The 26,049-nt window shown below is 45.6% G+C and overlaps 1 protein-coding gene across 1 annotated transcript in view; it reads left to right on the forward strand.

Annotated features, from left to right (window-relative positions):
• Nucleotides 1-1,288: 1,288 nt before the first annotated feature.
• LOC138664020 (zinc finger protein 432-like) overlaps nucleotides 1,289-26,049 on the forward strand; it is a 61,695-nt gene continuing 36,934 nt past the window's right edge. Inside the window, exons 1-6 of the mRNA XM_069750423.1 lie at nucleotides 1,289-1,354; nucleotides 5,928-6,181; nucleotides 24,700-24,849; nucleotides 24,979-25,158; nucleotides 25,242-25,365; nucleotides 25,447-25,532. Coding sequence (XP_069606524.1) covers nucleotides 24,793-24,849; nucleotides 24,979-25,158; nucleotides 25,242-25,365; nucleotides 25,447-25,532 — 447 coding nt within the window. The 5' untranslated portion in view covers nucleotides 1,289-1,354; nucleotides 5,928-6,181; nucleotides 24,700-24,792. The remainder of the gene's footprint in view (nucleotides 1,355-5,927; nucleotides 6,182-24,699; nucleotides 24,850-24,978; nucleotides 25,159-25,241; nucleotides 25,366-25,446; nucleotides 25,533-26,049) is intronic.

Here is a 26,049-nt window from a genome sequence, read left to right on the forward strand (position 1 = left end):
ATTTAAAATAAAAATAGAAAAAATGTTGAGCCAACAAAAGTAGACATAAGAAGAACACATACTTTTTCTACTTTTTTTAAATCTTTTTCACACATACCAAGTCCAAAATGTCCTGAAAAATGTTTAGTCACTAAACAGTTTTTATGTAAAAATAAAACAAAAAAATAGTACACGTACTAGCAATTGCTACTTCTGGAATGAACCGATCTATAAGGCTATGTTTCCACTGTCCGGATTCCTTCTGTATTTGCTGCGGATTGGACGCTGAGTACATCCGCAGCGTCCAATCCGCAGCATCCAGATGTTACAGCATAGTGGAGGGGATTTTATGAAATCCCGTCTCCACTATGCATGCAGGGCCGCATCCGGCAGCCCTGCGTAACCAGACATGCAGCGCGTCTTTCCAGACCGCAGCATGTCTATTTATCTTGCGGAGACGCTGCCTCTCCGCAAGATAAATAACACAGTCTATGAATACGATGCGGTGATTCCGCATGTGTTCAATTAACACATGCGGAATCACCTCGCGTACAACAGGGGGCAGCGCTTTGGGCAGAGCGGGGTATCTGCTGCTTCCAAAACACAGGGATTCCTGGTGGTGGAAACATAGCATAAAAGTCTCTGGTCTGCACTTACTGTACATTCACTGCTCTGCACACCTCGTACACATGCAGCTGCGCTCCATACGCCTCGTACACATGCAGTTCCGCTCCGTTCGCCTCGTACAAACGTGGCTCCGCTCTGTACACCTCGTACGCAAGCAGCTCCGCTCCGTACACCTCGCACACACCCGGCTCTGCTCCGTACACCTTGCACACACGAGGCTCTGCTCCGTACACCTCGTACACACACGGCTCTGCTCCGTACACCTCGTACACACACGGCTCTGCTCCGTACACCTCGTACACACACGGCTCTGCTCCGTACACCTCGTACACACACGGCTCTGCTCCGTACACCTCGTACACACACGGCTCCGCTCCGTACACCTCGCACACACACGGCTCAGCTCCGTACACCTCGCACACACCCGGCTCTGCTCCATACACCTCGCACACACACGGCTCCGCTCCGTACACCTCGTACACACGCAGCTCCACTCTGTACACCTCATACACACACGGCTCCACTCCATACACCTCGTACACACACGGCTCTGCTACATTCACCCTGTAAACCCCTCCTGACCCCACACAGAAACTTCCCCTCATCCAGCACCATGACAACCAGTAGAGTTCTGCATACACTGAGGCCCCTGATCATGTGACCCCTTCTCCTCCCCTCCTGTGACCTCATCACAGGTCCTGTGCGCACAGAACAGCCATATATGTGGTGTGCGGCTCTGCAGGTGGAGGTATGTGGACATTAACCCCTCCATTACCAGAGAAACCTCCTGTTCTGCAGGTGCGATTATCTATAGTTTTGGTCCCTGGACCCCCTTTGATATAAGCAGGGGTAGACACTGACAGCTTGGGGCCCCTGGGCAAGAAATGTGTCTGGGCCCCCTTTCCTTTATGGTGACAAAGCTATATATATATATATATATATATATATATATATATATACACAATATATATATATATATATATATATATATATATATATATATATATATACACACACAGCAGAGGAAGCTAAATAATAAGTGGATGGTACGTAATAAGGAACGGTGTTATACATGATAAAAGAGGAAACTGTAACAACTGTAACTAAGGATGGTGTTATACAGAATTAGTGAGTACACTATATACTAAGGGACTGTGTTGTACATAATAAGTACGTACACTATATGCTAAGGGACTGTGTTAGACATAATAAGTGAGTGCAATATCTACTAAGGGACTGTGTTAGACATAATAAGCGATAATAATGTGTTCTTCCACCTCCCCCTGTTCCTAAGTCCATTATAAGTCCCCCTTCCTCCCATCCCAATCCCCCACACCCCTCATTGTCCTCCCCCGCATCCCATCATTTCCTCCTCCCCCACCACCCCATTATTGCCCTTTCCACCACCCCCATTATTGCCCTTTCCACCACCACCAACATTGCTTTCTCCCCTACCACCCCATCATTGCTCTCTCCATCACTCCCATCATTGCCCTTTCCACCACCTCCATCATTGCCTTCTCCTCCACCACCTCCATCACTGCCTTCTTCCCCACGACATCCCATCATTGTCTTTTCCACTACCACCATCATTGCCTTTCCCCACCCCCCATCATTGCCCTTTCCACCACCTCCATCATTGCCTTCTCCTCCACCACCTCCATCACTGCCTTCTTCCCCACAACATCCCATCATTGTCTTTTCCACTACCACCATCATTGCCTTTCCCCACCCCCCATTATTGCCCTTTCCATCACCACCATCATTGTTCTTTCCACTACCACCATCATTGCATTCTCCCCCGCCACCCCATCATTGTTCTTTCCACCACCACTATCATTGCATTCTCCACCACCACCCCATCATTGTTCTTTCCACCATCTCCATCATTGCTTTTTTAGCCACCACCCCATCATTGCCCTTTCCACCTCCATCATTGCCTTCTCCTCCACCACTTCCATCATTGCCTTCTTCCCCACCACTCCTCATTGTTTTTTCCACTACTACCATCATTGCCTTCTCCCCACCCCCATCATTCCACCACCTTCATCATTTCCCCCCTCCCCACCATCTCCATCATTGCCCTTTCCACCACCACCATCCTTGCCCATTCCACCACCTCCATCATTTCCTCCATTCCCATTATTGCCCTTTCCACCACCTCCATCATTTCCTCCTCCCCCACCATCCCCATCATTGCCTTGTGTCGCCATATTTATCATTGCAAAGAATAAGAGGAGCTTAGTCATCTATATAGTCATCTGTGAGAAACACTGATGGTAAAAGAGGACACTCGGACCAGGCACTGATGGTAAAAGCGGGTACACGGACCGGGCACAGATGGTAAAAGCGGACACACGGATCAGGCACTGATGGTAAAAGTGGACACTCGGACCGGGCACTGATGGTAAAAGCAGACACACAGACTGGGCACTGATGGTAAAAGCGGACACTTGTACCGGCCACTGATGGTAAAAGCGGACACACGGACCAGGCACTGATGGTAAAAGCTGACACTCGGACCGGGTACTGATGGTAAAAGCAGACACACAGACTGGGCACTGATGGTAAAAGCGGACACTTGTACCGGCCACTGATGGTAAAAGCAAACACTCGGACCGGGCACTGATGGTAAAAGTGGACACATAGACCGGCCACTGATGGTAAAATCAAACACTCGGACCGGGCACTGATGGTAAAAGCAGAAACACATAGACCGGGCACTGATGGTAAAACACAACATTCGGATTGGGCACTGATGGTAAAAGCGGACACACCGACTGGCCACTGATGGTAAAAGCGGACACTCGGACCGGGCACTGATGGTAAAAGCAGACACACAGACTGGGCACTGATGGTAAAAGCGGACACTTGTACCGGCCACTGATGGTAAAAGCAAACACTCAGACCGGGCACTGATGGTAAAAGCAGACACATAGACCGGGCACTGATAGTAAAACACAACATTCGGATCGGGCACTGATGGTAAAAGCGGACACACCGACTGGCCACTGATGGTAAAAGCGGACACTCGGACCGGGCACTGATGGTAAAAGCAGACACACAGACTGGGCACTGATGGTAAAAGCGGACACTTGTACCGGCCACTGATGGTAAAAGCAAACACTCAGACCGGGCACTGATGGTAAAAGCGGACACATAGACCGGGCACTGATGGTAAAACACAACATTCGGATCGGGCACTGATGGTAAAAGCGGACACACCGACTGGGCACTGATGGTAAAAGCGGACACTCGGAACGGGCACTGATGGTAAAAGCGGACACTCGAACCGGGCACTGATGTGTCCTTTTTTATCATCAATGCCCGATCTGTTTATCCTCTTTTACCATCAGTGCCTGTTCCGTGTTTCCACTTTTACCATCAGTGCCCTGTCCGTGTGTCCGCTTTCATCATCAGTGCCCAGTCCGAGTGTTCGCTTCTACCATCCGGGCACTGATGATAAAAGTGGACACATGGATCGGGCATTGATGATAAAAGTGGACACACGGACCGGGCACTGAAGGTGAAAGCTGACACAGACCGGGCACTGATGGTAAGAGCTCACACTGGGAGCGGGCACTGATGGTAAGAGCAGACATTCAGACTGCGCACTGATGCAAAACTCACCGAGACCATTTTATTGCGCAAATGTAAACATGGACGTGGGAATGAGGCCTTATAAGGGTTGAAAAAAGACTTCGGCCCATCATGTTCAACCTTTCTCCATTGGTTCTACATCCTCCATCACTAGATTATTTATTCCCCACAATGCCATTTGTTGTGAGAAAAGCATCAAGCCCTTTATAAAAGCTGTTAGGTTAGGTGCACACGGTCAGTAATCGGCAGCACATGCCAGCTGCGTCCAAAGCGCTGTTGGCTATTGAACGCAAGTGCATCCTCAGTGTTCACTGAACCGTGCGGGGTCACCGCGTCCAGTACATTGTACGGTTGAAATTTATCTTGTGGAGACTCACGTCTCCGCAAGAGAAATTGACATGCTGCGGTCTGGAAAGACATGCCTCATGTCCGTCTATGCAGATGAGCAGCGGGCATCTCTGGACGCATAGTGGACATGGGATTTCTTGATATGCCATTCACTATGCTGTAACATCTGGACGCTGTGGGTTGGACGCTGCACAAGTACACAGCGTCCATCCCGCAGCATTTACTAACTGTGTGCACCTACCCTTATAGTGTCTTCCATTACTTCCTCTTGTGGTCGGCATTCCACAGTCTGACTGCTCTAACTGTAAAGAACCCTTTCCTATTTACCTGCTAGAATCATCTTTTCTCCACCCCTCATGAGTGCCCCCTGGTCCTTAGTATGCACCTTGGAAAAAATAAGTTGTGCCAATCCTCTGTACTGACTACACATATATTTATACATATAAATGAGATCTCCTCTGAGGCGTCTTTTTTGTAAGCTAAACAAACCAAACTTTTCCAACCTCTCATCATATGAGAGGCCTTTCATCCCTAGTTGCTCGTCTTTGAACTGACTCTAACTTCTGAATATCCTTTTTAAAATGTGGAGCCCAAATCTGGATCCCATATTCTAGATGTGGCCTCGCCAGTGATTTATAAAAGGGTAATAACACGTTGGGATCGCAGGATTTTTTCTCTCTTGTTTGCTTTTGCAGCTGCTGCCTGACATTGAGTACTGCTGCTCAGCTTACTTGTAACCAGAATACCCAAATCTTTCTCCTGTTCTGTAGTCCCGAGTATACTCCCATTTAATGTACAGGTGCTTCTCACAAAATTAGAATATCATCAAACAGTTCATTCATTTCAGTTCTTCAATACAAAAAGTGAAACTCATATATTATATAGAGTCACAACTGTGGAGGTTCTCACGCTAAGGTGTGATTCCTCTTAATTGTCTACGGCCAAATCGTAGGGAGATATTTTACATGCACGGAGAACACAGAAGACAAAAACACATTGTGTCTCAAATGCTTTCTGGTTTTATTGGTTGAAATGGCGAGTATTTATAGCAAGGTGTTTTTCAACATATTATCTCATTGCTAATGATTGCTGATTCCTGTGGGAATTGACAGGTGTGGGGATTGATAACTCCTGAGTACATGTGCATTTTCCATTCGTTCTTGATAGGTTCAGTAGGTTAATCATGTCAGAGTCTACTGAAGGTTAACGTATTGGCAGGCATAAATTAAGGAACACATTTAGCAAAGCATCCATTTTGAATATAAGCGTCCATGATCTATGTGTAAGCATCCGTGATTTGTATGATCTTCATAGTTATACCCTTTAACATTACAAACAGAGTGATCTATTTCAAGGGTTTATTTCTGTTAAAGGGAACCTGTCACCCCCAAAATCGACGGTGAGCTAAGCCCACCGGCATCAGGGGCTTATCTATAGCATTCACAGGTACCTATGCTTGTGCACCCCCGGAGAAAAGGCTGGAGGAGCGCATGTCACCGGCCGGGACAGCGCTCCGGAAGATTAACCACATCGCTGCCACAAGTCTCTGCCTCGTGGGGTATACCCACCAACGACCCTCCATCTTTTATAACCAGAAACGTAACAGCGCCTTGCCAATTGGAAAAAGGTAAAACATTACTATTAACAATCAACAGGCCATCCATAAGCCTACATCTGACTCTGTTTTTATTACTGACTTTTTAATCACTGATTATTCTGAACTCTATTCTGAATATGCTTTTATTCTAATAATTACTAGTGATCTTCAGTGTAACTGCATGTCACTTGTATTACCGCTGGGAATCCATCCGTCTGATTCACTGTATATTTTTATGTAATAACTGATTATTCCACCTTATCATGAAGGTATCTGTAGCGCAAATATATATCTTTTATTTCTAATATCCACTGTGACAACTTTGTGGTGTTGTTCTATTTGCAGCTTATACCCTCCTCATTCAACTAGCGCCTCCCTATACCTATTGTAAATTAAAATGATACCTTGTTTGATGAAATCCGTCTTGTGGTTGTTGTTTAATTTTTAATTTCAGTTACATATTGAATATTTACAGGCGCACAGGCGCCTTCCTTCTGAATGTGATTTTTTTTTTTAGACCATATTTTTCAGTATGTAAAATAAGGGGCAGGTCACTGAGGGATCAGTGACCAGTCATAAGCCATAAGGATGAATATGTTAGCAGAGCACCACATAAAGACCCCGCGCACACAAGTCCGCCTCAAAGCACGAAAATCTAATTAACTGAAAACTGCAAATAAAGATTAAAAAACAATCACAAGATGGGTTTCATCAACCAAGGTATCATTGTAATCAGTATAACGGCGCCAACCTGACACTGTCTGTAGTTTACTCAGCACAATCCTGCTGACAGGTTCCCTTTAATCTCGCTACCTGTGCATACAAACAGACCTATAGCCATATATATATTGTGGGTTCAGTTATAGCTTGGGACACTGTGTTTTATAGTGCTAGACCAGTGTTCCCCAACTCCGGTCCTCAAGAGCCACCAACAGGTCATGTTTTCAGGATTTCCTTAGTATTGCACAGGTGATTGAATGCTTGCCTGTCCAGGGGATGCAATTATCACCTGTGCAATGCTAAGGAAATCCTGAAAACATGACCTGCTGGTGGCTCTTGAGGACCGAAGTTGGGGAACACTGTGCTAGACAGTACTACTGATGCTGCGAAAGTCATCCCCATAAACAGTTCTCAAAGTAGGGCTTTGTTTTGAACAGACTTTTTAACAACCACCTATACCTTCTTCATATTCAAAACAAGACTCCTGTTTTGTATCCCCTCCACCCCCCCCCAAAAAAAGGGATAATTTTTGCAAGACTTGATAAAAAGTCTTTGCAATTGCCTATTCATTTTGTAGTTAGAAAATTCGGTACGAACCACAAAAATGGGATATTTTTTTTTACTTTTTAGTTCAGAGGCCATTACTTCTTCATATTCAAAATAGTAGACATGTTTTGTCTGTCTAAATATAGGGATAGCTCTTACATAAGCTTTTTCATAAGCTATAAAGTGCAAAACTATTTATACTCCCCAAACAGGAATAATTATTGCACCCAACAAAATGCAACGTCTTCTTCCGTTTGCACCGCCCGTCTACATACAATAGCAATGCACGCATCTACCCCAATAAAAGATCTTTTTTAACTGTTTATTTAATTTATGTAGCCTAAAAGGTCTTTTTTTTAAATGTGCTGTTAATTACCTCTGGTAACCATCCGTGCCAGATAGGTTGAAGTCATTTGGACATTATTAAGCCTGTGTTTGTATTATTGAGCTCAAAACGTGTTCAGTTGACTCCAAGATTAATCTCTGGGTTCAACTCATTTTCCAGGCAATTTTAAACTTCCTTATTAAACATACATCCAAAATAATAGCCTATATAGTAGGCACTTCCAACATTGAAGCAAATATCCAAAAATAGAAACAGAACGGAAGCTTTGTGCCAATAAAAAACATTAAATTTTATTAATAATATTTAAAAATATCAATAAAGTCCAGTAACAATCAGTGGAGATACAAAGACAGAATATACTGTCTGCTACGGAAAATATATATACAAGACCTAACAAAAATTATAGTAATCCCAAAAATTATTTAATAAGGCTCAGTAAGTTACAAAGAGGCATGAATAGTAATCCGTAATAATTACATAGGAACCATGAATATATCATAATAAAACGAATGCCTACAGTATTTGAGCTGAATAGATATGCCTAAAGTGTAACCACATGTCTAATGCCACATAGATAAAGGATGTACAGGGTTAAATGGATAATAAAATGTATGCTGGCAAAACCTAACACATATAGTAAAAAGAACCCAGAAGATCCTACAAGTAGTGTTGCTCTATGTTTTCATACGGTGGTCGCTGTGTGCATATAGTGCTAAAGTGCAAGGCATAGGGAGAGGTAGAGATATATTTACCTGAGATAGCAGATCAGTAAATGGACCCCGACGCGCGTTTCGCGGTTAAGCTTCGTCCAGGGGGATAGTTTCAAACAACAGTGGCCATATGGGGGTTTATATAGCGATAAACCACAATGGGGGGAGCGGTCTGTAATGGCGCTCACATCCACAACGCCGGCTCAGACGTCACTGCCGCTAAGCGTCACAAGGAGCTCGTCCACTCCCCTACCCGACGCGTCAGAGCAGGGGGGCGGAGAGAGCCACAGAAGAGACGCGTCGCTACAGCAACCCGATACCAGGAGTCTCAGTGAGCGCACACCGCCGGAGATAAGGAGATGGATCAGCTGGGATCAAGGGAACAGACGTCCGCCTATGTGTGCGATAGTGAAAAGACTAATGTGAACAGCGCATCAGACATCAGGTTGTGTGCGCTCTATATGTGCTATACCCACAATGCTTCAACTAGGAATATTAGAGAAATATACATAAATAAAAGTGTACTAAATACATAGCTTAATTGGACAATCATAAATGTGAGTATATTATAAACGTGTGATAGTGCCACTGGATGATACTGGCAAAAGGGGCCAGATAAAAAAAAACTGACTAATGTCAGCACAATACAAGGAACACTTAAACATATTAGAAATATGTAACAGCAATTCACAAAGTACATACATAAAAAGTTACCACACATATACATACATATATATACATACACATATATATATATATATAAGTATACACGTACATACATATATAGTGCACATATAAGGAATACAATAATTTCATCATATATTATAGCCCAAACGGGCTTTAGTGTATATATAAATATAATGAGTTTTATATTGATTGAAGTGTCATCCCAGCTTCAAGTAGTTGGAGGACTAAAAGGAATAGGCCATGCATGGCAGATCATCACATCAGATGTAAAGGACTAATCAGGAGCTAAAAACTAAAAAAAGAATAATTAAAATCAAATACCAATAACATTAAAAAACCGCTACATAAACTTGACATTAAAGAAGTTATCCACTACTATAAAGTTTTTGTTTTTTTTTCATAAATCTTGCTATTATGTGCCACTGAAAACATCTACTGTGTTTATTTTAGCAATATTAGCTGTTATCATGCTGTAGCAGCACATCTTCAGTGCTGGATTCAGCTCTCATGGGGTTAATCGACTACTTCCTTATTGTGACCTAATACTACAAGTTCCATGATGCTTTGCAATGCCACTAAGCCCGAATCTAGCACACCCACTCCAAAAACACACCCAAACCCCTCCCTCCTCTCCCTCCTCTCTCTTCAAAAAGATTTGTGGTGTCATTTCTGTCCAACTCCTCTTTTACATTTGTCCAACCCACACTCCATTACACAGAGAGATAGATAGATAGATAGATAGATAGATAGATAGATAGATAGATAGATGTGGGATAGATAGATATGGGATAGATAGATAATAGATAGATAGACACAGACAGATAATAGATAGATAGATATGGGATAGAGAGATGATAGATAGATAGATAGACACAGACAGATAATAGATAGATAGATATGGGATAGAGAGATAATAGATAGATAGATAGATATGGGATAGAGAGATGATAGATAGATAGATAGATAGATAGACACAGACAGATGGATAGAATTAGATAGATATGGGATAGATGGATACATACAGATATATCTATATATCTATTTCCATAGATATGTCCATATCCATGTTTCTAAACCCCTTCACCCCTGGAGCTTTTTTCGTTTATCGCTCCCCTTCTTTCCAGAGCCATAATGTTTCCGTCAATATGACCATGTGGGGGCTTATCTTTTGCGGGACAAGTTCTACTTTTGAACAACACCATTGGTTTCACCATGTCGTGTAACAGGAAATGTGAAAAAAATTCAAAGTGCGATGAAATTGCAAAAAAAGTGCAATCCCACACTTGTTTTTTGCTTGCCTTTTTGCTAGGCTCACTAAATGCTAAGGCTGTGTGCACACGTTGCGGATTTGATTGCAGATCCGCAGCGTTTTTTGCCGCACAGAATTGCAGCAAATCCGCATTGTAGTGCACAACCAATGTAAGTCTATGGGAGCCGCAGACTTGTTGTGCACATGCTGCGGAAAAGGCCGCACCGAAACGCAGCTTTTTTTTTTCTCCGCAGCATGTCACTTCTTTTGTGCCGAACTGCAGCGTTTCTGCACCCTTAGGCCGGGATCACACACAGCGAGATACGGCCGTGTCTCACAGGTTAAAACCAAGCTCTGGCACCGGCACTCCGGAGCGGAGCGTGCAGCCGCACAGCAATACATGGAGCCGCACGCTCCGCTCCGGAGTGCCGGTGCCAGAGCTTGTATTTAACCTGCGAGACTCGGCCGTATCTCGCTGTAGTGTGACTCCGGCCTCAAACTTTCATTGAGATGTAGAAAATATCTGCAGTTTTGCTGCGGATGTGGGTCCAAGAAACGCTGCAGTTCAGGAGGAGGGAAGTGTGTGGGTGGTGACCAGGGCCGAACTGGCCATCGGGCACTTCTGGCAAATGCCAGAAGGGCCGGTGCCAGTAGTGGGCCGCTGCACTCTTTCCCCCCTACTCCCGCCAGTGTCGCCGCCGCATTCAACTATACCGGCGTCCATGACGCCGGTATAGTTCAATGCAATGATGGAGGAGAGAGCGTCCGCTGACGCTCCCTCTCCCATCATTCCCCGCTCTGCCTCTGACACTGCGGGTGCGCGATGACGTCATATCATCACAGACCTGCAGTGTCCCGGGCAGACTGCAGACGCCGAGACAGGAGCAGCGCGGGCAAGAGGAAAGGTGAGGAGAGTGTGGAGCCATTATCGGGGGGATGAGATGTGGGTTGTGCTGTATATACCACTGTGTGGGCTGGGCTGTGTATGTACCACTGTGTGGGCTGTGTATATACCACTGTGTGGGCTGTGCTGTGTATATACCACTGTGTGGGCTGTGCTGTGTATATACCACTGTGTGGGCTGTGCTGTGTATATACCACTGTGTGGGCTGTGCTGTGTATATACCACTGTGTGGGCTGTGTGTTGTGTATACTACTACGCGGGCTGTGCTGTATATACTACTACGCGGGCTGTGCTGTATTTACTACTACGCGGGCTGTGCTGTATATACTACGACCCGGACTGTGCTGTATACTACTACACGGGCTGTGCTGTATACTACTACACGGGCTGTGCTGTAAACTACTATTCGGGCTGTGCTGTATATACTACGACCCGCGCTGTGCTGTATACTACTACATGGGCTGTGCTATATACTATGCAAGTTGTGCTATATTATATGCGGGCTTTGATATATACTATGGGAGGTATATTATATTCTATGGGGGAGGCCGTGTTATATACTACTAGCTATTGAACCCGTTCTACGCCCAGGTGGCGAGCATTTATATTGGTATATGGTCTCCATCCTGTCATGTGCTGCTCCATCCTGCGCCCCCATCCTGTCATGTGCTGCTCAAATCCTGCACCCCTGTTCTGTCATGTGCTGCTGCCATCCTGCAGCCCCATTCTGACATGTGCTGCTCCCATCCTGCGCCACCGTTCTGTAATTTCCTGCTCCCATGCATATGGCCGGTACACTGCTCCATAAATGTTGATGGCCCCCATAAGATGCTTCATAGTATTATATGCCCCGTATGCTGCTGCGATATATATATATATAAAAAAAAAAAAATAACATACTCACCTATCGTCGCTGGGCACCGAGTGCTGGGGGGCCTGAGCAGGCGGGGACACCGGCGCGCTGTGGGGGTCAGGTGCCGGTATTGCCGCTAGCTCAGGCCCCCGACACTTGCTATATTCACCTGTCCCCTGTTCCAGCGCTGCACGCCACTTCTTCCGGTCCTCTGGCTGTGACTGTTCAGTCAGAGGGCAGCGCGCATTAAGCGCGTCATCGCGCCCTCTGAACTGTGAAAATCACAGGCAGAGGACCCGGGAGACAGAGCCGCACGCAGCGCTGGAACGGGGGACAGGTGAATATAGCCGGCTCAGACGTCACTGCCGCTAAGCGTCACAAGGAGCTCGTCCGCTACATAAACTTGACATTAAAGAAAGGGGGCATAACTAAGCACCTCATTTAGACCCAGCGGCTGCACTCAGTTCACTCTAGAGATCCAGCGAGCTTCCAATTGTGCAAGGTTCTTCCTCCAGTTACCCCTCTTTGATCCACAAATACTTTGTCTATTCCTATCACTTTTAGGAGTTTCGCATTGCAGTTATGATGAGATTTAAAATGTCTCGCCAATGGTTTTAGCATAGTTGTTTCGTCAGCTTCCTCTGCATTATTGATGTCCCTGTAATGTTCTCTTACTCTTACTTTTAATGCTCTAGATGTCAATCCCACATACACCTTGGGGCAAGGGCATTGTGCATAGTATACCACTCCCGTTGTATTACAGGTGATGTGCTGGGTTATGGTAAAGATTTTTTGGCCATCACTGGAGCTAAAGTTAGAGGCTGGAACAATATTCGGGCATGCTATGCAATTCTTGCAGGGGAAGCAACCCCATTTCTGTCCTTTAGACCCAAATGCCTTCTCTATCTTGGGGCCAGCGTAATAGCTGTGCACCAACTGATCTTTTAAATTGCTTGATCTCCGGTAGGTGATGGAGGGGTGTTTTGGCAGACACTTCATCAGATCTTTATCAGTCTGTAGAAGTGGCCAGAATTTTTCCAATACATCTCTCATCTGGCTCCATTGTTCGGTATAGGTGGATATAAATCTCACCTTTTGCTCCACCGCTGGTTTAATCTTGGGTTTCATTAAGGTGGAACGCGTCATTCTGGCTGCTTTATGTAGTCCTCTCTTGATGCTACGCTTCGAGTAGCCTCTCTCCTCAAATCTTGATGTAAGACTCTCCGCCTGTTCAGAGAAGAATTCGTCATTCGAACAGATCCTTTTAATTCTGATAAACTGCCCAGTTGGTATACCCTTGATCAAGGCCTTAGGATGGAATGAAGAGGCGTGTAACAGAGAGTTTACCGCCGTTTCCTTCCTAAACACATTTGTCTCTAGAAAGCCAGTGGTTCCCTTCATGATCTGAATATCTAGGAAGTCCAATGAGACTTGACTATATTTACAAGTCAGTTTGATGTTGACCTTGTTATCATTGAGGATGTCCCGAAAGGCCAGAAGGTCCTGTTCTGAGCCTTGCCAAATCATAAGAATGTCATCAATAAAGCGAACCCAGAACAGGACCTTCTCGATGTATGCAATGGGATTGACAAAGAAAATCTGCCTCTCCCAGTTGCCCATGAATAAATTCGCATATGAGGGGCAAAAGCCGCCCCCATAGCAGTCCCTCTTTGCTGTACATATATTGTTTCCTTGAACATAAAGTAATTATGTTCCAACACATATTTTAACAGTTCAAGAAGCAAGTCTATCAGTCTCTTATCAACATCTGAAGCGAGCAGAAAGGATTCAACAGCCGTAATGCCATGTTGGTGTTCTATTGCAGTATAAAGAGACTCAACGTCAAATGATACCAGCCACATATCATCCTCCATGGGTATCCCCTCAATTTTGCTAAGGACATCTCCCGTGTCTCTAATATATGAAGGTAGATTATATACAAGTGGTTTTAAGTAGAAGTCCAAGTATTTCCCAATTACCTCACACAGGCTTCCATTTCCCGATACGATCGGGCGTCCTGGAGGTGCAGTCATACTCTTGTGGATTTTTGGCGTGAAATATATGCATTCCGTTTTCGGATACATAGGGATTAGATTGCTTCTAAGCTCATTGCTGATTACTCCTTCCTGATATGCGCTCTCCAAAATTTCTTGCAGTTCATCCTGGAAGGTAAGAGTCGGGTTATATGTAAGTCTACGGTAACAGCTGGTATCCCTCAGTTGCCTGAATGCCTCTTTTTCATATATTTTAGTCGATTGAATGACGATGTTCCCCCCTTTTTATCCGCCGGTTTGATTATTATATCTCTCATACCTTTCAATTCTTTGAGAGCTTTTCTCTGATCAACAGATAAGTTGTCTTTCATTATCTTGTTAGGGATTTCTCCAAATTCTTTAGACACTAGTTTAACAAACAGGTCTATATTAGGATACAAGTTCAAAGGGGGGAATTTCTTGGGCTTAGGTGGTATAAACTTACCTTTGTTCGTTATTTCATCTTGTTCCCCACTCAGTTCCTCCAATGTAGCAATCGTTTCTAATTCCTGTTCCGTCCATTCCATGCCTATCTCTGATCTACCGTGCAATTTCTTTAAAACTAATTTTCGGGAAAAAGATTCAAATCTTTTACCGCTAGGAAAGAGTCAAAGGAAGAAGATGGTGAAAATGTTAGTCCTAAACTTAAAACTTCCATCTGTGGTTCTGTCAGTTGTTTTTCAGATAGATTGATTACCTGTAATCTCGCTTTACCCGGATTATCAACCCATTTATCTCTTCTCCTGTAGTTGTCATTTCTCCTCTTATTAATATTCTTCCTCAAGTTGTAAATGCGGTTAGTGGATGTACTATCATTTTCTCTAGATGATATAGAAGATAAAGAAGACGCCCTGGATATGCTGCCCTCCCGATTGGATCTATTACTTTGCCATCTATACACAGTACCATTCTTAAAGTCATCCAGATCTCGCTGAAACTTCTTGGTTTTAGTTTCTTTTACTTCTTTCTCCCATGTAGGAAACTGGGCCTCAATGTCCTTATTCAATGTTTCCATCTCTACTGCAGTCAGACATTCTGTCAGTTTTTTCCGGGTGTCATCTATGTCCACATCCAGTTTGTCCAATCCTTTCTTATTATTGCCAATCAATAACTCCATAAGGGATCTAGAGCAGAGGTTACAGACCTCCTCCCATCTAGTACGAAAACTGTCATCATCTATGGGGGTATGTGGGATTGACATCTAGAGCATTAAAAGTAAGAGTAAGAGAACATTACAGGGACATCAATAATGCAGAGGAAGCTGACGAAACAACTATGCTAAAACCATTGGCGAGACATTTTAAATCTCATCATAACTGCAATGCGAAACTCCTAAAAGTGATAGGAATAGACAAAGTATTTGTAGATCAAAGAGGAGGTAACTGGAGGAAGAACCTTGCACAATTGGAAGCTCGCTGGATCTCTAGAGTGAACTCAGTGCAGCCGCTGGGTCTAAATGAGGTGCTTAGTTATGCCCCCTTTCTTTAAAGGGGTTGTCCACTACTTTCATGTAACCCCCCAATGTATCCCCCCAGGGCCCCTATTGAATTGTGTAAATACCTTGCGTTGTCGTTTTTGCCTGTGAGCGGCGCTATGGCTGCAGCTGGGTACGGGTCACATGACCCCCAGACTGCAGCCGCCGCTCATTTCCGCCGACGTCACGTCAATTTCCAGGCTCTGAAAATTGACGTGACGTCAGCAGCAGGCGTGACCAGCCCCCACAGTCTGCAGTCACTCAGCAAAAGTGACTGGGCTGGGGGCGGGGCTGCCTGCAGGGCTGTGCTGGGGGCGGGCGGGGCTATGTGTGCTCACTGCTCACGCTGGGATCTGAGGACAGGGCTGTGCTGGCTCTGCTGGGGGGAGTGCGTGGATGCCTGACGCTGGGGTCTGGGTGCCGGCATGTGCCGCTCGGTGCCGGCGGTCTCCTGTGCCGCTCGGCGCCGGGGGTCTCCTGTGCCGCTCGGCGCCGGGGGTCTCCTGTGCCGCTCGGCGCCGGGGGTCTCCTGTGCCGCTCGGCGCCGGCGGTCTCCTGTGCCGCTCGGCGCCGGGGGTCTCCTGTGCCGCTCGGCGCCGGGGGTCTCCTGTGCCGCTCGGCGCCGGGGGTCTCCTGTGCCGCTCGGCGCCGGGGGTCTCCTGTGCCGCTCGGCGCCGGGGGTCTCCTGTGCCGCTCGGCGCCGGGGGTCTCCTGTGCCGCTCGGCGCCGGGGGTCTCCTGTGGGGGGTTGTTGGTGTGTGTGTGTGTGTGTGTGTGTGTGTGTATATATATGTGTATGTATGTGTGTGCAGGCATCGTCCGATGGGACTACAAGTCCCATCGGGCTCTGCCTGCTACACTGACAGTGACTGGCACATTAGCCAATGATGGGACAGTTGTAGTCCCATCATCCGGCTAATGTGTTGAATGAAAAAAAAAAAACACTCAGTACATACATACAACACACACCATGTAACATGCGACGACATGCACCATGCGACGACATGCTACATGCACCATGCGATGACATGCACCATGCTACATGCACCATGCTACATGCACCATGCGACGACATGCTGCATGCACCATGTGACGGCATGCGACATGTACCATGCGACGACATGCACCATGCAGCGACATGCACCATGCAGCGACATGCACCATGCGACGGCATGCAACATGCACCATGCAGCGGCATGCGACATGCACCATGCGACGACATGCACCATGCGACGACATGCACCATGCAGCGACATGCACCATGCAGCGACATGCACCATGCGACGGCATGCGACATGTACCATGCGACGACATGCGCCATGCACCATGCGACGGCATGCGACATGCACCATGCAGCGACATGCAGCGGCATGCGACGACATGCACCATGCAGCGGCATGCGACGACATGCACCATGCGACGACATGCACCATGCAGCGACATGCACCATGCAGCGACATGCACCATGCAGCTACATGCACCATGCGACGGCATGCGACATGTACCATGCGACGACATGCGTCATGCACCATGCGACGGCATGCGACATGCACCATGCGGTGACATGCACCATGCGGCGACATGCTACATGCACCATGCGCTGGCATGCACCATGCGACGACATGCAGCGGCATGTGACATGCACCATGCAGAGGCGTGCAACATGCACCATGCAGCGGCATGCGACATGCACCATGCGACGGCATGCACCATGCAACAACATGCGCCATGCGACGGCATGTGACATGTACCATGCGACGACATGCTACATGCACCATGCGATGACATGCACCATGCGACGACATGCACCATGCGACATGCTACATGCACCATGCGCCGGCATGCGACATGCACCATGCAACGACATGCACCATGCGACGACATGCGACATACAGTACATACATACTACAGACATACAGTACATATAACATAGAGTACATACTCACCATCACTTGTCACTTTGTTCCCCGAAGCCATTGTCACCTGTAAAAAATATTAAAATAATAAACAAACAATATACTCCCTGTCCGCAGAAATCCAATTAAAACGAGTGTCCCACGACGATCTCCCGTGGAGAGCAGGAGCATCAGTTGATGCGACCACTCTCCAGGGGCTCCAGGAACACAATGATGGAAGGTATCCTTCCATCATGTATTCCTCACAAGGTATTCCTACGCCCCTGTGAGAAAATAGTCCCTAGTCTCACTATTGGCATTGCTGGGTGAGACATTTTCCCACGCAGCAATTGCCATAAAGTGAGACCAGTGAACTAGAGTAACCTCAGTGATGCACTGCAGGAGCCATTGTCTCCTGTCAGTGTGTCACTGAGGGTCCTATAGAGCAGTGACATCACCCGATGTCACTGTTCTATAGGGGAGATCGTCGTGGGACACTCGTTATTAATTGGACTGCGTCGGACAGGTAGTATACAGTTTATTATTTTACTTTTTTTTGCAGGCGCAGAAGTATGGTAAGTATGGTTAAATGAAGAATATTAAAATATTTTTTTCCAAATGTGTGTGTTTTATTAACCCTTTCTTACTATTGGATTAGTAATGGATAGGCGTCTTATTGACGCCTCTCCGTTATTAACCCGGCTTCATGTCACCTTACAATAGCAAGGTGACATTAACCCCTTATTACCACATATCCCACCGCTACTCGGGAGTGGGAAGAGAGGGGCTAAGTGCCGGAATTGGCGCATCTTACAGATGCGCCATTTCTGGGATGGCTGCGGACTGGTATTTGTAGCCGGGGGGGGGGCCAATATCCATGGCCCCTCTCTAGGCTATGAATATAAGCCCGCAGCTGTCTGCGTAGCCTTTCTGGCTATAAAATATAGGGGGACCCCCACATCATTTTTTTGGGGGGGTCCTCCTATTTTAATAGCCAGTAAAGGCTACGCAGACAGCTGCGGGCTGATATTCATAGCAGGCTACAAATATTGGCCCCCGGCCGTCGGCTTTCCCCCTCTGGCGCAGAGAATTGCACGGGAGCCCACGCCGTTTTTTTCTTTATTTTTAAAAAATTCAACGCTCATTAAGGCCTCTTTCACTCTTGCGTCGGTACAGGTCCGTCGCTATGCGTCGGGCCGACGTACCGACGCACGTTGTGAAATTTGTGTACGAAGTGGGCAGCGGATGCAGTTTTTCAACGCATCTGCTGCCCATTCTGAAGTGCGGGGAGGAGGGGGCGGAGTTTCTGCCGCAACGGCCAAAAAAACGTTCACTTGAACGTTTTTTCGTGCCGACGGTATTCCAAAACACGACTGATCCGTAGCACGACGGACGCGACTTGTGGCCATCTGTCGCTAATACAAGTCTATGGGTGAAACGCATCCTGCGAGCACATTTGCAGGATCCATTTTTTTCCACCGGGATGTTTTTTTTCCGCCGGATGTTTTTTTTTTTCCACCAGATCTGTTTTTTCCACCGGATCCGTTTATTTTCGCCGAATCCTTTTTTTTACGCCAGATCCGTTTTTTCTCATAGAGTTGTATTAGCGCCGGATTACACCTGATGGCCACACGTTTCATCCGTTTTTGGCAGGATACGTCAAAAAAGCTGTTTCCGCCGGACGGAAAACACATACAGAGAAACGGTTTTTCGGTACGTCGAAAAAATGCACAGCGACGGATCTAGCAAAAAACGGATGAAACGTGTGGCCATCAGGCGCTAATACAACTCTGAGAAAAAACGGATCCGGCAAAAAAAAAAAAGGATCCTGCAAATGTGCTCGCATATAGTATATAAGACAACCTCCCCCATAGAATATAATATACCCCACATAGTATATAAGACAGCCTCCCCCATAGAATAGAATATACCCCCGCAGTAGTATATAACACAGCCACATCTATAATATAACACTGGGAGCGTCACTCTGTCCGAAGCCTTTATAGACTGCGCAAGCGCCGGCGCAGTCTGGACCCCACAGAGTGACGCTCCCAGGAGATCGAGGTATGCGTAAACACTGAACGCACACCACGATCTCCAACGGAGAGGCAGGGACGCGCCAGGAGGGTAAGTATAAGCTATATTCACCTGTCCCCCGTTCCAGCGCTGCGTGCGGCTCTGTCTCCCGGGTCCTCTGCCTGTGATTTTCACAGTTCAGAGAGCGCGATGACGCGCTTAATGCGCGCTGCCCTCTGACTGAACAGTCACAGCCAGAGGACCGGAAGAAGTGGCGTGCAGCGCTGGAACAGGGGACAGGTGAATATAGCAAGTGTCGGGGGCCTGAGCTAGCGGCAATACCGGCACCTGACCCCCACAGCGCGCCGGTGTCCCCGCCTGCTCAGGCCCCCCAGCACTCGGTGCCCAGCGACGATAGGTGAGTATGTTATTTTTTTTTTTTTATATATATATATATATATATATCGCAGCAGCATACGGGGCATATAATACTATGAAGCATCTTATGGGGGCCATCAACATTTATGGAGCAGTGTATGGGGCATATACTATGGAGCATGTTATGGGGGCCATGAACCATAATGGAGCAGTGTACCGGCCATATGCATGGGAGCAGGAAATTACAGAACGGTGGCGCAGGATGGGAGCAGCACATGTCAGAATGGGGCTGCAGGATGGCAGCAGCACATGACAGAACAGGGGTGCAGGATTTGAGCAGCACATGACAGGATGGGGGCGCAGGATGGAGCAGCACATGACAGGATGGAGACCATATACCAATATAAATGCTCGCCACCTGGGCGTAGAACGGGTTCAATAGCTAGTAGTATATAACACGGCCTCCCCCATAGAATATAATATACCTCCCATAGTATATATCAAAGCCCGCATATAATATAGCACAACTTGCATAGTATATAGCACAGCCCATGTAGTAGTATACAGCACAGCGCGGGTCGTAGTATATACAGCACAGCCCGAATAGTAGTTTACAGCACAGCCCGTGTAGTAGTATACAGCACAGCCCGTGTAGTAGTATACAGCACAGTCCGGGTCGTAGTATATACAGCACAGCCCGCGTAGTAGTAAATACAGCACAGCCCGCGTAGTAGTATATACAGCACAGCCCGCGTAGTAGTATACACAACACACAGCCCACACAGTGGTATATACACAGCACAGCCCACACAGTGGTATATACACAGCACAGCCCACACAGTGGTATATACACAGCACAGCCCACACAGTGGTATATACACAGCACAGCCCACACAGTGGTATATACACAGCACAGCCCACACAGTGGTACATACACAGCCCAGCCCACACAGTGGTATATACAGCACAACCCACATCTCATCCCCCCGATAATGGCTCCACACTCTCCTCACCTTTCCTCTTGCCCGCGCTGCTCCTGTCTCGGCGTCTGCAGTCTGCCCGGGACACTGCAGGTCTGTGATGATATGACGTCATCGCGCACCCGCAGTGTCAGAGGCAGAGCGGGGAATGATGGGAGAGGGAGCGTCAGCGGACGCTCTCTCCTCCATCATTGCATTGAACTATACCGGCGTCATGGACGCCGGTATAGTTGAATGCGGCGGCGACACTGGCGGGAGTAGGGGGGAAAGAGTGCAGCGGCCCACTACTGGCACCGGCCCTTCTGGCATTTGCCAGAAGTGCCCGATGGCCAGTTCGGCCCTGGTCACCACCCACACACTTCCCTCCTCCTGAACTGCAGCGTTTCTTGGACCCACATCCGCAGCAAAACTGCAGATATTTTCTACATCTCAATGAAAGTTTGAGGCCGGAGTCACACTACAGCGAGATACGGCCGAGTCTCGCAGGTTAAATACAAGCTCTGGCACCGGCACTCCGGAGCGGAGCGTGCGGCTCCATGTATTGCTGTGCGGCTGCACGCTCCGCTCCAGAGTGCCGGTGCCAGAGCTTGGTTTTAACCTGTGAGACTCGGCCGTATCTCGCTGTGTGTGATCCCGGCCTAAGGGTGCAGAAACGCTGCAGTTCGGCACAAAAGAAGTGACATGCTGCGGAGAAAAAAAAAAGCTGCGTTTCGGTGCGGCCTTTTCCGCAGCATGTGCACAACAAGTCTGCGGCTCCCATAGACTTACATTGGTTGTGCACTACAATGCGGATTTGCTGCAATTCTGTGCGGCAAAAAACGCTGCGGATCTGCAATCAAATCCGCAACGTGTGCACACAGCCTTAGCATTTAGTGAGCCTAGCAAAAAGGCAAGCAAAAAACAAGTGTGGGATTGCACTTTTTTTGCAATTTCATCGCACTTTGAATTTTTTTCACATTTCCTGTTACACGACATGGTGAAACCAATGGTGTCGTTCAAAAGTAGAACTTATCCCGCAAAAGATAAGCCCCCACATGGTCATATTGACGGAAACATTATGGCTCTGGAAAGAAGGGGAGCGATAAACGAAAAAAGCTCCAGGGGTGAAGGGGTTTAGAAACATGGATATGGACATATCTATGGAAATAGATATATAGATATATCTGTATGTATCCATCTATCCCATATCTATCTAATTCTATCCATCTGTCTGTGTCTATCTATCTATCTATCTATCATCTCTCTATCCCATATCTATCTATCTATCTATTATCTCTCTATCCCATATCTATCTATCTATTATCTGTCTGTGTCTATCTATCTATCTATCATCTCTCTATCCCATATCTATCTATTATCTGTCTGTGTCTATCTATCTATTATCTCTCTATCCCATATCTATCTATCTATTATCTCTCTATCCCATATCTATCTATCTATTATCTGTCTGAGTCTATCTATCTATCAATCATCTGTCTGTCTATTATCTATCTATCCCATATCTATCTATCCCACATCTATCTATCTATCTATCTATCTATCTATCTATCTATCTATCTATCTATCTATCTATCTATCTATCTATCTATCTATCTATCCCACATCTATCTATCTATCTCATATCTATCTCTCTCTCTATCTAATATCTATCTATCTCTCTATTATCTATCTATCTATCTATCTATCTATCTATCTATCTATCTATCTATCTATCTATCTATCTATCTATCTATCTATCTATCTCTCTGTGTAATGGAGTGTGGGTTGGACAAATGTAAAAGAGGAGTTGGACAGAAATGACACCACAAATCTTTTTGAAGAGAGAGGAGGGAGAGGAGGGAGGGGTTTGGGTGTGTTTTTGGAGTGGGTGTGCTAGATTCGGGCTTAGTGGCATTGCAAAGCATCATGGAACTTGTAGTATTAGGTCACAATAAGGAAGTAGTCGATTAACCCCATGAGAGCTGAATCCAGCACTGAAGATGTGCTGCTACAGCATGATAACAGCTAATATTGCTAAAATAAACACAGTAGATGTTTTCAGTGGCACATAATAGCAAGATTTATGAAAAAAAAACAAAAACTTTATAGTAGTGGATAACTTCTTTAATGTCAAGTTTATGTAGCGGTTTTTTAATGTTATTGGTATTTGATTTTAATTATTCTTTTTTTAGTTTTTAGCTCCTGATTAGTCCTTTACATCTGATGTGATGATCTGCCATGCATGACCTATTCCTTTTAGTCCTCCAACTACTTGAAGCTGGGATGACACTTCAATCAATATAAAACTCATTATATTTATATATACACTAAAGCCCGTTTGGGCTATAATATATGATGAAATTATTGTATTCCTTATATGTGCACTATATATGTATGTACGTGTATACTTATATATATATATATATGTGTATGTATATATATGTATGTATATGTGTGGTAACTTTTTATGTATGTACTTTGTGAATTGCTGTTACATATTTCTAATATGTTTAAGTGTTCCTTGTATTGTGCTGACATTAGTCAGTTTTTTTTTATCTGGCCCCTTTTGCCAGTATCATCCAGTGGCACTATCACACGTTTATAATATACTCACATTTATGATTGTCCAATTAAGCTATGTATTTAGTACACTTTTATTTATGTATATTTCTCTAATATTCCTAGTTGAAGCATTGTGGGTATAGCACATATAGAGCGCACACAACCTGATGTCTGATGCGCTGTTCACATTAGTCTTTTCACTATCGCACACATAGGCGGACGTCTGTTCCCTTGATCCCAGCTGATCCATCTCCTTATCTCCGGCGGTGTGCGCTCACTGAGACTCCTGGTATCGGGTTGCTGTAGCGACGCGTCTCTTCTGTGGCTCTCTCCGCCCCCCTGCTCTGACGCGTCGGGTAGGGGAGTGGACGAGCTCCTTGTGACGCTTAGCGGCAGTGACGTCTGAGCCGGCGTTGTGGATGTGAGCGCCATTACAGACCGCTCCCCCCATTGTGGTTTATCGCTATATAAACCCCCATATGGCCACTGTTGTTTGAAACTATCCCCCTGGACGAAGCTTAACCGCGAAACGCGCGTCGGGGTCCATTTACTGATCTGCTATCTCAGGTAAATATATCTCTACCTCTCCCTATGCCTTGCACTTTAGCACTATATGCACACAGCGACCACCGTATGAAAACATAGAGCAACACTACTTGTAGGATCTTCTGGGTTCTTTTTACTATATGTGTTAGGTTTTGCCAGCATACATTTTATTATCCATTTAACCCTGTACATCCTTTATCTATGTGGCATTAGACATGTGGTTACACTTTAGGCATATCTATTCAGCTCAAATACTGTAGGCATTCGTTTTATTATGATATATTCATGGTTCCTATGTAATTATTACGGATTACTATTCATGCCTCTTTGTAACTTACTGAGCCTTATTAAATAATTTTTGGGATTACTATAATTTTTGTTAGGTCTTGTATATATATTTTCCGTAGCAGACAGTATATTCTGTCTTTGTATCTCCACTGATTGTTACTGGACTTTATTGATATTTTTAAATATTATTAATAAAATTTAATGTTTTTTATTGGCACAAAGCTTCCGTTCTGTTTCTATTTTTGGATATTTCCTTATTAAACAATTTGTGTGAATATATTCAACGCAAATCAATTTTTTTGTGAAAATTAGTTGAAGTCGCTGAATTTGAATTTCTACATGGGGTCTTTCATGATTTTACATTGGCTCATCTTCTCATTCAGGTACTTAAAATATCAAATATTCTTAGTGGCGATCTTCTACATAAGCGAATCTTCCTGATTGACCCATCAAGGGTGGATACGTACAGGGACACAATGACAGAGAGAATATTACACCTAACCCTAGAGATCCTCTTCTGGCTTACTGGAGAGGTGAGAGATTCTGATAACATCACATTGTATTATTCTTATCTACAGGAATAACAGATGGACAGAACTGTAGAGGTGAGGACTCTGGAAATGTCTGTAGTGATATTTATTAATGTGTCTCTCCATAACCAGGATTACACAGTAGTGAAGAAGATCTCTGGAGAGCACTGCCAGGCCCCTGTGTCTGAGGGATGGGGAAGAGCCCTGAGTCCAATCACTGGGCCTCCACCTCACCCCCTGATACATGAGGACATCATTCACCAGAAGATCCTGGAACTCATTTACAAGATTATTGAGTTGCTGACTGGAGAGGTGACACTGCTGGGAATGTTTGGATATTATACAGTAACGCTATGAAAGGATCGGGGGGATGACGATATCCTTGTATGTGTCAGGTTCCTATAAGGTGTCAGGATGTCACCATCTATTTCTCCATGGAGGAGTGGGAGTATTTAGAAGAACATAAAGATCTGTACAAGGACATCATGATGGAGGTTCCCCTGCCCCTCACATCAGGAGGTAATAGACAGGACCAAATATACAGGGCCTATTATTATTTGTTTGTAAAGAATTAATTTAGTCCCTTTGTGTTTCCTACAGTTCTGTCAAATAAGAGGACAACACCAAACTTTTGTCCCCGTGCAATTCTTGTACAGGATTGTAAACAAGAAATCATCAGACATCAGGTAGATGGAGAGAAGGTGTCATGAGATCTCCTCTATGATGAGTAGACGGCTGTGAAGGTCTTGTGCTCAGTGTTGTTTTAGCAACCAGTATTATATGTTTTACTAGATGGTGGCCCGATTCTAAGGCATTGGGTATTCTAGAATATGTATGTAGTTTATTTATGAAGATTTCAGAATTAATGCAATGAATACACAGGATTCGGCTGGCCAGGCACGACCAATTAGCGAAGCGTGGTTCAAATCCTGCGCCAATTTGCGGCCTGACTGCGTCTGTTGCTGATTGTTCGCGGCCGGACGCGACCAATCAGTAAAGGCAGGGCGAGCTCCTTGTTTTTGAGGGCCCCAGGCCAAAGAGTCTCACAGCCCACATAGCATATAACACAGCCCACGTAGTATATAGCACAGCCACGTAGTGTATAGCACAGCCACGTAGTGTATAGCACAGCCACATAATATAGCACAGCCCACGTAGTATATAACACAGCCCACGTAGTATATAGCATAGCGACGTAGTATA

This window comes from Ranitomeya imitator, chromosome 2 (genome assembly GCF_032444005.1).
Source record: "Ranitomeya imitator isolate aRanImi1 chromosome 2, aRanImi1.pri, whole genome shotgun sequence".
Classification (NCBI taxonomy): Eukaryota; Metazoa; Chordata; class Amphibia; order Anura; family Dendrobatidae; genus Ranitomeya; species Ranitomeya imitator.